The 15,869-nt window shown below is 39.4% G+C and overlaps 1 protein-coding gene across 1 annotated transcript; it reads right to left on the bottom strand.

Annotated features, from left to right (window-relative positions):
• Positions 1-1,726: 1,726 nt before the first annotated feature.
• On the bottom strand, positions 1,727-14,440 carry LOC145464134 (glutathione hydrolase 1 proenzyme-like; the record flags this gene model as incomplete). The annotated part of the gene is made up of 7 exons (XM_081447950.1): positions 1,727-5,317; positions 6,450-6,690; positions 7,010-7,197; positions 11,730-11,869; positions 12,634-12,938; positions 13,409-13,610; positions 14,050-14,440. Coding segments are annotated over 7 exons (1,758 nt in total), but the record flags the coding sequence as incomplete, so codon positions are not given.
• Between the last annotated feature and the right edge of the window lie 1,429 nt (positions 14,441-15,869).

Below are 15,869 nucleotides of genomic sequence, written 5' to 3'. Positions count from 1 at the left end.
TTTAAGTCGTTAGCACGCTTTAATACACAATTTAGGGTAAAAGAAAGTTTTAAATTTTTACTTTCTATAAATGTTAAGAACAATTGGCGATAAATCGCGGAACAGTTTGGCAACAAAAACAACTTGAAATTTTAGCGGGCCGTACAGGAGAATACGGCCCGCTAAATTGACCAATCACAACGCGCGTACTAACTGAGAGATATTATAAACTATGCCAATTTTTGCTCAAACGTGTTGTGATGTTTTGTTGATGATGAACAGGTGAAGTTTAATTGCGACGATTTGTTTGGGAGATTGATTTAGCCAACAGATTAGTAATGTATCGATTACCGCCGCCATTAGATTTCACAAGAACGTTATCGCTTTTCCCAAATTTGGACTCTCTTTGAGTGAATATTTGAAGTCACTTAATATGGGGCCTACAAAATAAGTATTAGTTATACGCGCGTATCTTTTTAGCAGTGCTAATTACAAGCAAATCAATGTTCACTCAATCGTAACTCTGCCAACAGATGCTTAAGTGGTCAGTTCAAGGCAGTCACTGTCTAGGACAGGAAGCAACCACTCAGTATCTTGCTTAACTTCATCCTTAAATACACAGAAGGTCATGTGGAAATAGCTCGAAATCCATTCCCTGAGTTAATATTACACGAGCGCTGAAATTTCGCAACCTTGTTATTTTGCAATCGCTGGCGTCCCAGTCACCTTGTTGTCCTTTTACCAAAACTCCCCCTCCCTCCACTTCCCGTTCAGGTGTTTGAACAAAGTGGAAAGTTTCTAAAAAAGTTTGGAACAAAAGGGAGCGGGATAGGAGAGTTATTTCGTCCAGTCTCTACAGCAGTTCTTAGTGATGGGAAGATAGTTGTAACTGACTTGCGGAACCACCACATTCATATTTTTGAATAGATATATCCACTCATCTGTGATTTCAGTAATACCAATCAATTCCCTCATTGCTATCAATAAAATTGAGAACATGATTTTGAACTATTTTTCACTGGTGATCTGTAATTGGTTACATACTAGAAAATCTCACAGAATAGAAAAAGCTAAAAAGTTACCGTTGCGAGGGTTAAATAAAGAATTAATTAATTGAATCATTAATTGATTGATTGATTGATTGATTGATCGATCGATCGATCGATTGACCGTGATAGCTACCTTATTTAATTTCTGTTTCGAATGTACCAAGTGGTTTGTTTCAAGGGGAAAAGACTGCAAACTTTCATTGTTTAGAATTTAAATTTCAAGAGTTCTAAACCATTTTGTTTCCTTATTAGTGGTAGATTGTGTAATATTAGTTGTCAATATCTATCATTGCCATAGTTAGTTTAGATTACTTGTCTCGGAAATGACCGAACTGTATAACTGATAGGTTGAGCTAAGTTTAGTGGAAATATCTTTCACAAAGATCATTTTAATTCTGAATTTTTTGTTACTAAGCAGTACTGTATGTTGTGTGACATTATAAAGCGTGTTGCGTTTTCCTCGCTAAAGGCATATACAAGCTGTCTTGTAGGACTGAAAATGTTAGGTAGAGAAATGTCAATAAATTGTTTCAATATTTTCCTATATTTTGTCGTGATACTTAATGTTTGTTCAAAGGGGAAGTTTACAAACCGAAGACAGCAGCCAAAATCCACTTGGAATTTTGCTGTTTCTGATCGCTCTTAAAATGCAGAAAAAACTTCTTGATAAATCAAATGAAACTTTCTCGGGTGGGGGGGGGGGGGGAGGAGGATACGGGAGGGGTACGGTAAACGGGAGAAGAAATAAGGGAAACAGGAGTTCAAAGAGGGGAGGAAGCGAGGGAGAAACGAAAAATGTTAAGAGCAGCTTCGCCTAAATATCAACATGGCTTGGAAATAGCGAAAAAATCGAATTTCTTCAAACTCGCCCACAATGAAGCCCCACGGGCACTAGTTACAAAAATATCGTTTTAAGTTCGATAAATCAAAATTTATTTTTTTCCTCAATTTTTTCGTTTCGATGCCCCAAATTGGCCAAAATCCATCGAAAATGAGCGGCATATTCAGAGGCTCGTAAACTGAAAAGTAAAAATCTTCATTACAAACTGATTGTACGTCGTATTTGTACTTCCTTTCTTGTCTATTTAGAGCTAAATAGATTGTGATTTGATTAGAACTTAAATATTTGACGAATTTTCTAAATTAACGGCCCAAAACAGCTTTACAAGAGGTCTTCATTTAGCCTATTTTCAAATGCTAAAAAGGCGTTCTGTTACACGGCTTTTCCCAAAATGACTAGTTTGGTCTGAAAGAGCATTGTTTCTTCTTCAAATTAGTGAAATAAAATTTTTGGGTAAATAAAATCGCGAGCGCTGAGATAGCGAACTAAGTGCAGCACTTCCTCCTGAAAACGTGACCTTTGACCCGAGCGTAACGAAACCAATTAATGCACGAAAAACCCGGAAGAAAAGCAAACGCTTCGTTATTTCTAAACAATTTCTAGTGATATCTCTCCGAAACCATGATTGCAAGAAACTATTTCCAGCTATGAAATCTTGCAGGGTCAAAGAAGGAGCTAAAGGGCGCATTTTGACACAATAACTTTGTTTGCTGAGAATTGAATTGCAGTCAATTGCAGTGAAATTTGCAAACTTGAAGTATGTTAGCCGATACTTACCTGAATATTTATATTAATAGTAGAGTCGTCTTCTTGGATCAACCTTCAAAAGAAGCTGGATCCAGATTTGGAAACCTCTAAAAGAAGAAATGTTAAAATTCCGTGACCTGCCCGCTGCTATAAATTAGCTTAAATTCCATGCACATGCCGACCGCATGTTTGTCGTAAAACTCACTTAACTCCTCTGACAGTTTCCATGGGCAACCGCTAAATAAACAATCCCCAAAAATGTAAAGTGAAATTGGCTGTCTTCATGAACAGTTATAGAAGCTAGAATCAAGTTCCATTGCCTTTTAAAAGGGCTTGATTCTACGTTGTTCACTCAGTAGTTACTGTCACGTTCGAATACTGCGTAGTATCGGTCGTGCACACTGAGTAAGTTTCCCATACACAGTCTTGTACGCGTTTGTCTATTGAATCAAAAGTCAAATACTGCGCTTGTGCAGCCTGTGGATAAATGACAAACTTTCAGATATATTTAACACTATTTTGTAACTAGACCCAAAAAAAGGAGTCACAATGAAAAGCCCAAACAAGTGTCTGCAGTCTGCACGGTCTGCACTGTTTTGGCGTGACCGATTCGCGGCATTCGAACGTGAGAGTAGTGAACAAAGTCGACGCAAACAAATAAAATCAAGCACTTTTTAAAGGTAATGGAACTTGACTCTAGCTTCTGACTGTTCATGAAGACAGCCAATTTCACTTTACATTTTTGGGAATTGTTTATTTTGGGGTTGCCCATGGAAACTGTCAGTGGAGTTCAGTTGGTTTTACGACAAACATGCGGTTGGCACGTGCATGGAATTTATAGCATCGGGCAGGTCACGGAATTTTAAACATTTCTTCTTTTAGAGGTTTCCAAATCTGGGTCCAGCTTCTTTTGAAGGTTAATCCTAGAAGACGACTCTTCCATAAATATAAATATTCAGGTAAGTATCGGCTAACATACTTCAAGTTTGCAAATTTCACTGGAATTCGTTAACGGTCATTGACTTCAATTCTCAGCAAACAAAGTTATTGTGTCAAAATGCGCCGTTTAGCTCCTTCTTTGACCCTGTAAGATTTCATATCTGGAAATAGTTTCTTGCAATCATGGTTTCGGAGAGATATCACTAGAAATTGTTTAGAAATAACGAAGCGTTTGCTTTTCTTCCGGGTTTTCTTGCAGTAATCGGTTTCGTTACGCTCGGGTCAAAGGTCACGTTTTCAGGAAGAAGTGCTGCATTTAGTTCGCTATCTCAGCGCTCGCGATTTTATTTACCCAAAAATTTTATTTCACTAATTTGAAGAAGAAACAATGCTCTTTCAGACCAAACTAGTCATTTTGGAAAAAGCCGTGTAACAGAACGCCTTTTTAGCATTTGAAAATAGGCTAAATGAAGACCTCTTGTAAAGCTGTCTTGGGCCGTTAATTTAGAAAATTCGTCAAATATTTAAGTTCTAATCAAATCACAACCTATTTAGCTCTAAATAGACAAGAAAGGAAGTACAAATACGACGTACAATCAGTTTGTAATGAAGATTTTTACTTTTCAGTTTACGAGCCTCTGAATATGCCGCTCATTTTCGATGGATTTTGGCCAATTTGGGGCATCGAAACGAAAAAATTGAGGAAAAAAATACTTTTTGATTTATCGAACTTAAAACAATATTTTTGTAACTAGTGCCCGTGGGGCTTCATTGTGGGCGAGTTTGAAGAAATTCGATTTTTTCGCTATTTCCAAATCTAGTTGATATTTAGGCGAAGCTGTTCTTAAGTTTTGTCATATTTTTCAATGTAAAGATGTGTTGTGCATGTTTTTCTCTTGCATATATTGAAGTTTTAGTTGAAACCAACACTTACAGGAAACACTTCTGATAACATTCTATTTATTCTATCTACAGCATGTACATTCTCATTTCTAAGCAAGTCGAGGAAAGTAAACCATAATCCCGTTCACAGTCCTCTTGCGGGCAAAACCCATCTCAAAGGAACTAGGAACGAGATTAAATGAAGATATTGTAACAAATGGAGTCGATATGAAAAGCAAAGAGAAGGGCAGAAATGCACAGTATGAATGTCTTTCATTGATCACGGAATCATGAGTTAATATCGTTCATTAACTACAAGAAATTATTTCCATATTCAAACATTTTGTATAGGTTGGAAAGAGTTACAAACTGGCCCTAAGCTGGGAATAACAAGATGCTTAATCTAGCCGGTTTCTAGGGCTAATAATTCTTTTTGATGATGACTTTTAAGTTTCCAGTACACGTTTCACGTATCAAACGCTGTAACTCCAAATTCGCTAGCTAATATAGTGTTTTGGTCACTCTTCAATACTAGTGTGAATGGAATCATACTACCAGAGTTTTCGGGATCGGCATCGGGACAATCGTTCTATTGTCCCGCGGGCGCGCCATGTTTCCTCGGGTCTGATTTGGCGAATATTCCCTTTTCAGGGTCTCGGAATACTGCCTGCACCACAGCAAACAATTCCACGCCAGTTACGTTGTGCCCGCGTTTTTTCAAACCTTCCAATATTTCGCGTGACATGCGGTATTTCCCAGAAGTATCAAAAGGTATTTTTTCATACGATACATCCTGATTGGGCACCAGTTGAGTATGCAGTCGAGGCTTGTCCACCGCGTCAGATAAGGATTGTTCAAACCACAACTTGTTCATTAACACCTGCGCATGTGGACAAAACTGTTATCCACTGAACACAGACAGGGAACCTAAATTCAGGCTGAGAGACTTCGGTATACGAACATGCATTAGCCCGAGCCTTATAACGACGATTTCATTAATGAATAAAGAAGCCTAAGCCGTGTATTACACTGTGATAAAACACGACGGGCATTTGAGAACGCGAGTAAGATTTCTCGAGTGTTCTCAAATGTCCGGAGTTCATTTTCTTTATGATATAGACTTAACACGCGCAAAACAATAAAACACGCTTTTTCTATGTTTTATACTCTGATAAAACATGGGTTTTTGACCAATCAGAGCGCGCGTAGGGTTGTATCTACGTTATAACGGTAGAGGTAAAACACCAATCACATTTGTAATTTAGAGCATTTGTTCTTATATCTTAAGATTTATGGGTTTGAAATCAAGAGAGGATAAAGTAAGAGAGTTATTTCCCATTAAAGTTTTATTTTATAGGTAATCCCAGCAGGCAAGTTATTTTTAGAGATGGTACCCAGCTCAGTACACCCGCGTATAATGTTACGACGAGTGTTGCGCAAATATTTTCTTGGAGGATGAAATTAAGTGTATAACCGTGTTATTATGTCGCTCAGCCGGGCTATCCACGTGCGAAAATTCGTGTCACATGATTAGCTATCCCTGGACGCTTCTGCGATTTGAAAAATCAGAGTTGATCTAAAAATAACTAGCCTGCGAACGCAGACTTATTTCCGGCTGCCCCTTGTCTCCGCCGAAAATAACGTCTGCGAACCCGCGCCAGGAAACGATTTCTGTGACGTAATGACTTTTGTTTTCTCTTAGGCCAATCAGATTCCATGGTAAAATGAAACTCGAGTGCTCCTCGCAGCGAATACCTCGCGCCGTAGTTCTGGGGCTATTTGAGCTAAACTGTGATTGGCTTATTAGAATTCCTACGTTACAGAAATCGTTTCCTGGCTCGGGTTCGAAGACGTTTTTTTCGGCGGAGACAAGCGACAGCCGGAAATACGTCTGCGTTCGCAGGCTAAAAAATAACATGAGAGTGATAAACTTGGAAATAAGTCCTGTGTGGCGGATGAACTCTCGTACCCTTCATTTTCTCTTGTTCGAAATATGATGCCATTAAACATACCAGTGACACGGCGGTGGTGATTCTTTTCCCGCCTGAGGCGCCGATAACAAGCTGAACTCTGCCGTCGTCGTTTGTCAAAATGGCGGGAGATATGGACGAGAAAGGTCGCTTGTTTGGCTCGGGAAAGTTAAAAGGAGATGGAGAAATACCGTCCACTTTGTTGTGACCGGGAATGTCAAAATCGTCCATCTGGTCGTTGTAGATGATTCCGGTGACGTTAGATCGATATCTGGATCCAAATCTATCAAGAAACATCTCAAATTTGAGAATCATGATCGAGCCTGTGAATGTCATCAGAGAGGGTGCTTGTCAACTCGATGTAAGTGATGACGTCATGCTTATATCACAACGTTTGCAAAACTCTCGTTAAGTTAAAGGCTAACAAATAAAGATTTGATAATTTTTTTAGTGCTCCTACAAGCATTCGGCCAAACGACACTATAATGCACCTCTGGCTAAACGTGATTGCAAGGTTCTAAGTGAGGGTCGAAAGGAAAATTTACTCAACCATCAAAGACAAAAAGAGTTAATTAATAACTCGCGAGAAGTTCTAAACCTACCTCCTGTTGATTGTAGATGTCACGGAAACCGCGTCACCATTTGGCGCCAAAACAGCCACGTGCGTTGTACCGTAATCAGCGTCTGAGAATGATTGCGCGTAATATTTCACATCCTTGAACGTCATGCTATCCCGTATTTTGTGACGTAACCGGTCGCCTGTTTCTTGACTTAACATCTTTCTAGCAACCTGTGGTGAAACGTTGTGCAGACTTTAAGAAAGTATTCTTGGAAAAACGCCACTCTCTGATAGACTGAAGAACATGTTTCTGTGACTCGTTCGAATAATTCGCTGGAAGACTATTCACAGTCTTGCAACTTGATTGATTAGGCAGCCATCTACTACGAAAAATTAGATTATGAGATCGAGATTTCTTTGAGGTGGTTTACTCGTTCCACTGTTACGATTAACGCTAAGTTTTTGCCTTTAAACTTTTTATACTACAAAACTTTATCTGAATTGATGCACGACTTTAGCACTGCTTCTGCTCCAATTAATATACGTAATTTATATACGAAACCGTCCAGTGTCCATTTTTACAGCAGCACACGCTCTTCTACTTCCGATAGGTTTTTACATAAAACCCTCAAAACTTGAAATAAAAAAAAACCCGCGTTTTTAAGAATTGGCGGCAAACTAAGGAATGCGATGCCAAGCTCCCTGGGAGAACTACCAAAAGAAATCATTCAAACTCAGAATTAAAAACCAACTTCTAAGTGTTCTCGAAGACGAAGATTCCTTCATTGAGGTTCACCAGATTATTTGTAAATTAAAATATCAGTGGTAGTAAAAAAAAAAAATTTTCATAAATCTGACGACCCCACACTTCTTTTCTCATTCTTTTTCCACCTTTTTCTTTTATTCACATTTTTCCTAACTTTCTATTTTCCTATTTACTAATAAAAAACATTTGTAACCATATCTTGATAGACTGGCCCGCCTAGACTAGCACTAGCTATCCGAGGGCAAGTCCAGCTGTAAAGTGTAAATTAAGAAATAAAATACGATTGAAATTGTCATCATAAGCTACATCATGACCACTTTCTTTTGTTCGCATGGTGCACTCACACTTTCATTGTCGTCGTGTGCGCGGGCTTATCAGTTGTTTCAATAATTTCGTACGCATAGAAATCGACGTTGTGCTTAAACAAACCGACCGTTTAATCTCAGTTTCTGAAATTAACGATTAATTAGTTGGGCGAACCGACTATAAGTTTACCCTCGTATTTCGTATCAAAGCTCAGTCACGTGCAATGGGCAATACTGCAGACTCGTCGTAAAGCCTCAACTTTCTTTTCACGATGTCGGAGCCGATGCGGGAAAGAAAAAATTTATGACGAATATGTTAACAGATGGCGCCATTTTTTCTACGTTCGAACACACAGACCCGCTCACCGTTTGCGGTAGATCCACTCTAAAAGATGGCGTAGTCAATGAGCGTATATCTCGAAACGGGTCGTTCCGCGAACTCAAAATAGCGAGAGAATCGAATGATTTAGCGAAGGTCTTACTAGAACCAACTGAACCAGAAATCAAATGACTTATATGAGTTATCAATGAACAGAAAATGTGGACAGAGTGATACTTCAGAATTTACGAAAGTTTTAAGTGCTGATAAGAGCCCCTCCCAGGGGGGTACATGTTCCCATGATCCCTTGATATTTTTGGATTTTATCCCTTGTTCCCCATTAATAAAACCCCTTGTTCCCAAATATGTTTTAGCTCATAATCCTTTGATCCCGAAAAATTTTTGCACCGTTCCCTTGATCCCCAAAAATGTTTATCATTGTTCCGCATATTTGTTTGCTTGTTTTACTTTTCTATTCATAGTAGAAAAAATCGCTTTCGAACCTTCCTTTTCTTCTCCTTAAGATCCGCTCATGCTGTACTTCATTGGCTGCAGTTTCTGTCATCTCAACTGTCTCAGCTGCCTCTGCGACAGTCACGACTTCATTGGTATGGTGAAGCACATCAAGGAGAAGGATAACATCACCTTCTTCAAGCTCTAGGATATCTTCACGGTAGTTATAGCAAGTTAGGGCACAAACAATGTTGCTTACATCGACATATCTCTCTTCATCTTCCGTGAAAAGCACTGGATTGAAAGAATCTTGAATGAACACTTTGGCTTTCACCCTCTTCATGCCAACACTCACATTCTCTTGCAGACAGGCCATTATGAACAACTGACGAGTATCACTGGAATCAGCTTTAACACAGACAATCTGGCTTTGTTTATAAAAAGTCTCTGTTGTTTCCCTATGCGGCACTGGGACTGCTGCTGCTTCACTCAGCACTGTGAAATCTAGGGACTGTACAGTCGGAGAGTCAGTTGCATACAGATTTATGGGCAGAGTTCCTGGATTGTCCTTTGTTGTTATGTTTCGCACTGTTTTCTGGGGGACACTCTGACCATACATTGTTCTCCAGTTCCTCATTTCACTCACTTGCTTCTCAGATAGTTTGTGTGCCTTTGGAGGGCATAACTTGGGTAAATCCTTGTAATGTGTGGTGGTGAAAACCTGTGGGTAATAGGACTTCGGAGCTGTGAAGTAAGCAAATGGTGTAAAACATTGCCTCTTCAACCGTTCCTTGATTGCCCTGCTGAATCTGTAATCGAATTCAAGCTGTAGGGGCATGTCAGTGGCACCACTTCTCATTTCTGAAAATGTGTTTTCGACGACAAGCGTTAGAAGACTTTTGATACTAAACTTGGTGGTAAGGCTTGGATTAAAACGGTCCAGCAGGTCCTTGATGTTACGCAGAGACTTCAGGATCCTTCTTTCATCTTCCATGACAACAGATGAAACAGTTCCTTAAGGGTCTTGTGTCACAGCTGTGGTACCAATAAGGCTCATAACCGCATCAACACACTTTTTGTCAAAGGAGTAAACTTGCGCTAGTCTCTCGACTGCCTGGGGGAAACAAGCATTCCCAAGATGCCTTGCGAAGCTCGTAATAATAATCATTTCGAAATAATCTCGCATGACACTCAAGTACGTAATAGATTTTATATTTTAGGGGTTCGGAAAGTTAAAAAAAAAGAACATATTATTGAAAATAGATCGGTGTTCCCTTGTTCCCAAAAATCTACTCAAGAGTTCCCTTGTTCCCTGAAAATAAACTGAACATATCCCCTGTTCCCTGAAAATAAATGCTCCAGTTCCCTTGTTCCCTAAAACCCCTGGGAGGGGCTCTGATAAAGACAAGGTGTATCGTGATAAAACTAAGGAAACTATAACAAAGACGCCATGTTTGACTGCAAAAAGTGGCTTTCATCAAGGTGAAGAGAAACGGAATGGTCATATTTATGTGACCTCTGTCATGATCACTACATTTATTTTGTTTTTGCTCAAACAGAGTGCATTATCAGCTGTTATTTTTCCATTAGTGTTGTCGAGTGTTTGTGTGGTATCAAATAACGTGGTGATGTATTCTTGGTTTTCATGCGATGCAGTCATATTTTTAAAAAAATTACCTTTTCTTCGGAGGTTTTAGTTTTATCAGATATAAGATCCTTTAGGAACTTGACGTTTCACAACGTTTTAGCTCGACAAGATTCTTCGTTTTGTAATAGGGCAAGTTTGATTTTCGAAGCTTTTGCGTTGCGTGACATCAAATGGCGCCCCGAGAGGGCTGTCGCGTAGGTCAAACGATGAGTTATCGCTTAAGTTCCTGCTAACTGAACAATTCTTGCCCTAGAAGAAGTACAAAATTTCAACGTGTCAGAACTCTGGAGTAATAACTTTTTGTTTCAATTGCAAAACTCAATGACAGATGTTTCTGTAAATTTACGGCCGCCAAAGCTCAATAAATATTTTTCCCGATAACGCGCGAATGAAAAACTACAGAAGTCTTATCTCTCGGCGAGGATGTTTATCTATCAATCGTCTATCATATCCCAGATTCTTGACTTAATTTATTAAATGGTTACGATTTTTAATTTTGATCGCGTGAATTAGGAGCAATAATGACAGTGTCAAGTTTGTACAAAAGATGAGAAAGAAACGGCATTCTACACGGTCAACACTGAATCGAAAGTCGTCGAGTTGCAGAGAGTTTTTGGGCAAATATCTATCTTTGTATATGTATACAGGTTTCCAGGCTATTATAAAGATCTATAAACACTCACTTGGTGACAATATTATTTTGAACTCAGAGAAGTGCAGACTGTGTACATATGAAATAACCGCAGTGAACAGGGTGAGAGAAGAAGACAGTGACCCCAATCTCCTCAAACACATAAGTGACGTCACAATTCAAATCAACTTCACTACGATTACCGTAGCTTTCACTTTCATCTATCGGTCAGTTAAAATAAGCGATGTTTTCGTGATGATTACGGTTTAATGATATTTCTTTGAGACATGCATCAGTACATGCTATTTTTAGAATCGCTGCGCACCGCAAATGATCAACACTCGTAGCTAGTAGTGCATCTAGCTACAGCGCGACTTACGATCTTAGATTGTCTTGTTAATGATTTGATCATGAAGATCTCACTCTGCCCAGATTAAGTATAGTGTCTCTGATTAGCTGTTTTCTGCCCACCCATAACTATACACTATGAACATGCGAAATGCGAGGTAAATACGGATTTTATTCTGATCAAAAGTCGGATATGTGTTGAGCGGAGAGTGGGGCTTGACCATTTAGTGACACATGCTACTCAAAGTCATGCAGACTAAGCTATTCTTGTTCCCTGTTTCATTTTAACTCACCTTTTCTATTTGTGAATTAAAGTCTGGATCTCCAAGCCGACTGCGCCATGCATAACTGAACTTAAAAGCTTCAATGATGCGGTGATATGTCAGCACTGAGGCGTTCACGTCATTACTGAATGGTGACGTCAGATTGTATCCTGAAATGTCAAATGTTTGTCATCAAATAACTTTAACGTTTTGGTAAAGAATCCTTACTCCGCTCTTAACCCTTAGTTACATTAGGTTTTTTCTTCTATTTTAGAGCACCCAAGAATTTGTTTCTATGCTTTGCAGTTTAAGGAAACACTAGGTTGCCACAGGAGTGTTTTACTATTTGGTTCCAGGTGACTTTTTACGATAACTGCAAAAACTCTCGCGCGCTCATTGGCTAAGTTTCATTCTCAATAGAGCGTTTTCACTCACGTGGGCAACAGCCATGCAAATTTATTTAGAACAAAAGAAAAAGTTTACATAAGAAAAGAGTTCAACTCCCACAGGATTGGTTTGGTACACCGACATGGCCGCCGTTTCATTGTTTTGGAACACCGATATGGCTGCCATGACGTCATGTGAAAACGCTCTATAAGCGGACAGACACATGAATTTATAATTTATACGATGCATTAACGAGCGAAACCGGACAATTTGGCTATTTGCTTTTGTCAAAAAGCACCGCGGATCCACTCGGCTATCGCCTCGTAGATCCACAGCTACTTTGAAAATGTTAAGACGAAATTCATGATCAATAACAGGACAGACGCATGAAACACTGACGTCGATTTGTTAATTTAAATTAAGCAAGGATCAAGATATTTTCTGTCATATATATCTTTTCAAGAATGTTTGATGTTGATGACCTCTTCCAACTCAGGTGACAGAGAATAAAATAAGGACAAAAAAAACTTTGAAGAACAACACCCACCTTTTAAAATGTTCAAGATTAGCGCTAAAACGGCACCGCTTGTGGGGGGCGGGGTGAGGTACATATTCATGCCCGAGAGTTCACCCTTATATGGCGTTCTGCTGATCGACTTGTATTTCCTCAGATCTTCCAGAGTCACGGCCCCATTGATTATTCTCATATCTTTCGCGATATCATTGGCCAACTGTCCACTGTAAAACGATTCGGGATTGTTTTGCACTTGTTCCAGGGTCTTTGCATACTTTTCGTTCTTGATTTTATCTCCTCTTTCACGAAGCTTTTTGTTTTTATCCAGAAACAGTTCGCTGAAAACATATTGAAAACAACAACTCAGTATCGTGGCATTACCAGACCAGAGAGAACGAAGTAAGAAATTTACTAAGAGTATGTTTAGATTTGCATTAGACCATCTTGTAACCAAGAGAAGATGAAGGGAAAATAGATACTCCCCTTTATAGGCTTTATTTCTCAAGTAATCCTTGTCAATTTATTTTTAGATCACCAGCTCCCGGTTTTGGAAATCCTAGAATCAATCCATCCAGTGACGCGTATTTTGTTCACGTGCCGGGACAGCCCTAGCAGCTTTACATGAATTTTTTCCGAAAACGCAGCAAGCGGGTGGTAACATTGCAATGATCCGTGCGTGCACTAGATAACACAGTTAAAAATAACTTGAGAAGGATTACCTCAGGAATAAGGGCTACACTGGGCATTAACACTCTTACGCTTTATCCTCTACTGCTTGTAATTGAGTTAGCAGGTGATATGAACTGACCTCAATCCTGGATCATTTCTGATGTCCTGTTCGATTCCTTTTGTCGTTTTCAGAGCATCGTCCACAGCTTTTGTTATTTCAAATCCATTTCTGGCCAAATCGATGGCAGGTTGAACGAGTTGTTTCCATGGCAACCAGCCATATCGTTTCCAGGCTTCGTGTTGACCGCGTACCTCGCCAGGCACGGCAATGGACAGACCACCTAAGAAGAAGTTAAGATAGTCTTTGCAGTATTTGCTTAAATTAGTCGAGGTTTTAAAAATTTAAACGGTCATCTTTAGTCCAAAGAACCCAAAAATGTTTCATCAAAATGTGAGAATTACTAGCCAGTTGACAGTCCGAGTCAGTGTTAAAAGCTGAGGGACATTAACACAATGTGCAGTTCCGATTGCGGGCACGCAAAATTAACAAACGAATAGCTTGTAAATTTGCTACACTGAATCCCAACCTGGCAGAAGGCGGGCCAATTGATTAGTCACAATAGTATGCAGGGCTCTTGTGTGACCGCTGCAAAATCAGTTAAATCCAGTACCCAGTCCATTCTACCATTCGGCCATTCTCGTGGCTTTTTCTGGACCTCGTTATACTATTTTGTTCATATTTTCAGAAGTCGTCGTTGCAGACAAAGCGGAAAAGAATACCTTTTTGGGCTTTCTCCTCGTTGCCCTTAAACATGTCCCTTTTTGCTAGTGCTGGAGCGGTTTCTCTGAAGTCGATGACACTGGCTTCCTGGCGGCTTCGGTTGTACACCAGCATTACTCCGCCTCCTCCTATCCCCGACGAATGCATGCTTACAACTCCCAAGCAGAACATGGCGGCGATGGCGGCATCCACGGCCGAGCCGTTGGCGTTGAGAATGTCCTTGCCGATTTGGGAGCATTGCGGTGTATCCGTGGCGACGGCCTGTCTTTTGTAGGGTCCACCAGATGATGGATCGGATTTTTTTATCACAAGAAAATAGACGGGAAGAACTATAGCAAGCACAATCACGACAATCAGGAATATCCCACCAAGGATCAGCAAACAACAACTACAAGAGAAACATTAGGTTGGTTTTACTGACTGGCAATTTACAAACTTGCAATTTAGGATGACTTAAACTCGAAACAAAATATAGCTGATGATATAGATACGTGAAGATATAAAAGAAAATGCTTGAACAATTCATTGCTCGCATATGCATATTGCTCCTATGTCGGTGTGATTGAATTCGAACTTCTCTGTACTCGGTCATTTCAATTCTGTGCACAAGCCACGATGAAAATAAAACATCTGATCGTCAAGGAGGTGAATAACTGTAAAATAACTGGAACTGGCGACTCTGTATGTTAATACTTTACAGCGTTTGTGCTTCAATGAATGGATCGATATACAGCCACCCTAGATCAGTTGGTGCCAAACCCGAACTCGAACAGCCCGAGGCGAGCAAACTAACCATGAGACCACTGCACCTCCACTGGTAACAGTGTTACCTGTCAAAAATGCTCTTACCTTTAAGTCTAATGGTCACCATGTTTAATAAAATACACCTTTTGGCAAAGTTTAAAAAATTCTCCGGGGAACTAGAAAGCCCATAAGCATTTACAAAAGATTACTAGTCATCACCACCTAGGTGAGCATTCTGCTTTCAGAAATGTTTTTTTAAAGAACTGTGAAAAAAAGCTTAGTGATCTATCTATATCTTTTATATCAACTGTTTTACGATTAAATATCTCTTCGTTGCCTGTCATTCCCTTTATTCTATACATTTAGTAAGTACCTAGTAGTTATCTGTGTATACATATTTTTCCAGTTTTGTATAAATATATTATCTTTTATAACATAGCCTTAACGAAGCGCGCGCTCTGATTGGCTAATACGCTCTATTCATTTGCCCGTGGGTTGCACGCTTACGTGAGTTTGTTTATTTGTACTTTTTTTCGGCAATTTTTTTTCATCGATGTTGACGCTTTGTAAAACATAATTCCTACTTTTCTTCTCCTAAAATATGGAAAAATCTAATAATTCTTCCGGAGAAGAGGAATATTATTAGTGTGAGCTACTAAATTTCGAGCTTAAGTTTCTTGCCGGACCTCCACCTAATAAATTTGCGAATTTACTAGTGGAGTTGAATTGGCTGGTTGAACAAAGGGACTCAGTACTCGGAGACGGACCACAAAAAACAACAAACTGGTCTGTATCAACCTTTCGAGGTTAATAGTGCATAGCGGGAATTTTAGAGAGAATTTCTAGCGATTTGACGACAATAAATTCAGCACAAGCTTTCATTGTAAAACTTTTCTGGCATCGAAAGCTATTTAAATGCTTTAGGCGAACGAAACAAGAAAGCTTTAACAAATCTCTGTTTGTGAAGTCTTACATACGAAATCCTTCTGTTCCAAAAACGTTAAAGGTAATAGTTTTTCTGAGCTTTAATAAAGGAAGTTTTATCAAATATTGGTAGCCTCTGATGAATTATTTC

Source organism: Orbicella franksi, chromosome 12, assembly GCF_964199315.1.
Source record: "Orbicella franksi chromosome 12, jaOrbFran1.1, whole genome shotgun sequence".
In the NCBI taxonomy this organism is placed as follows: domain Eukaryota; kingdom Metazoa; phylum Cnidaria; class Anthozoa; order Scleractinia; family Merulinidae; genus Orbicella; species Orbicella franksi.
This window is presented reverse-complemented; position numbering and strand designations above follow the sequence as displayed.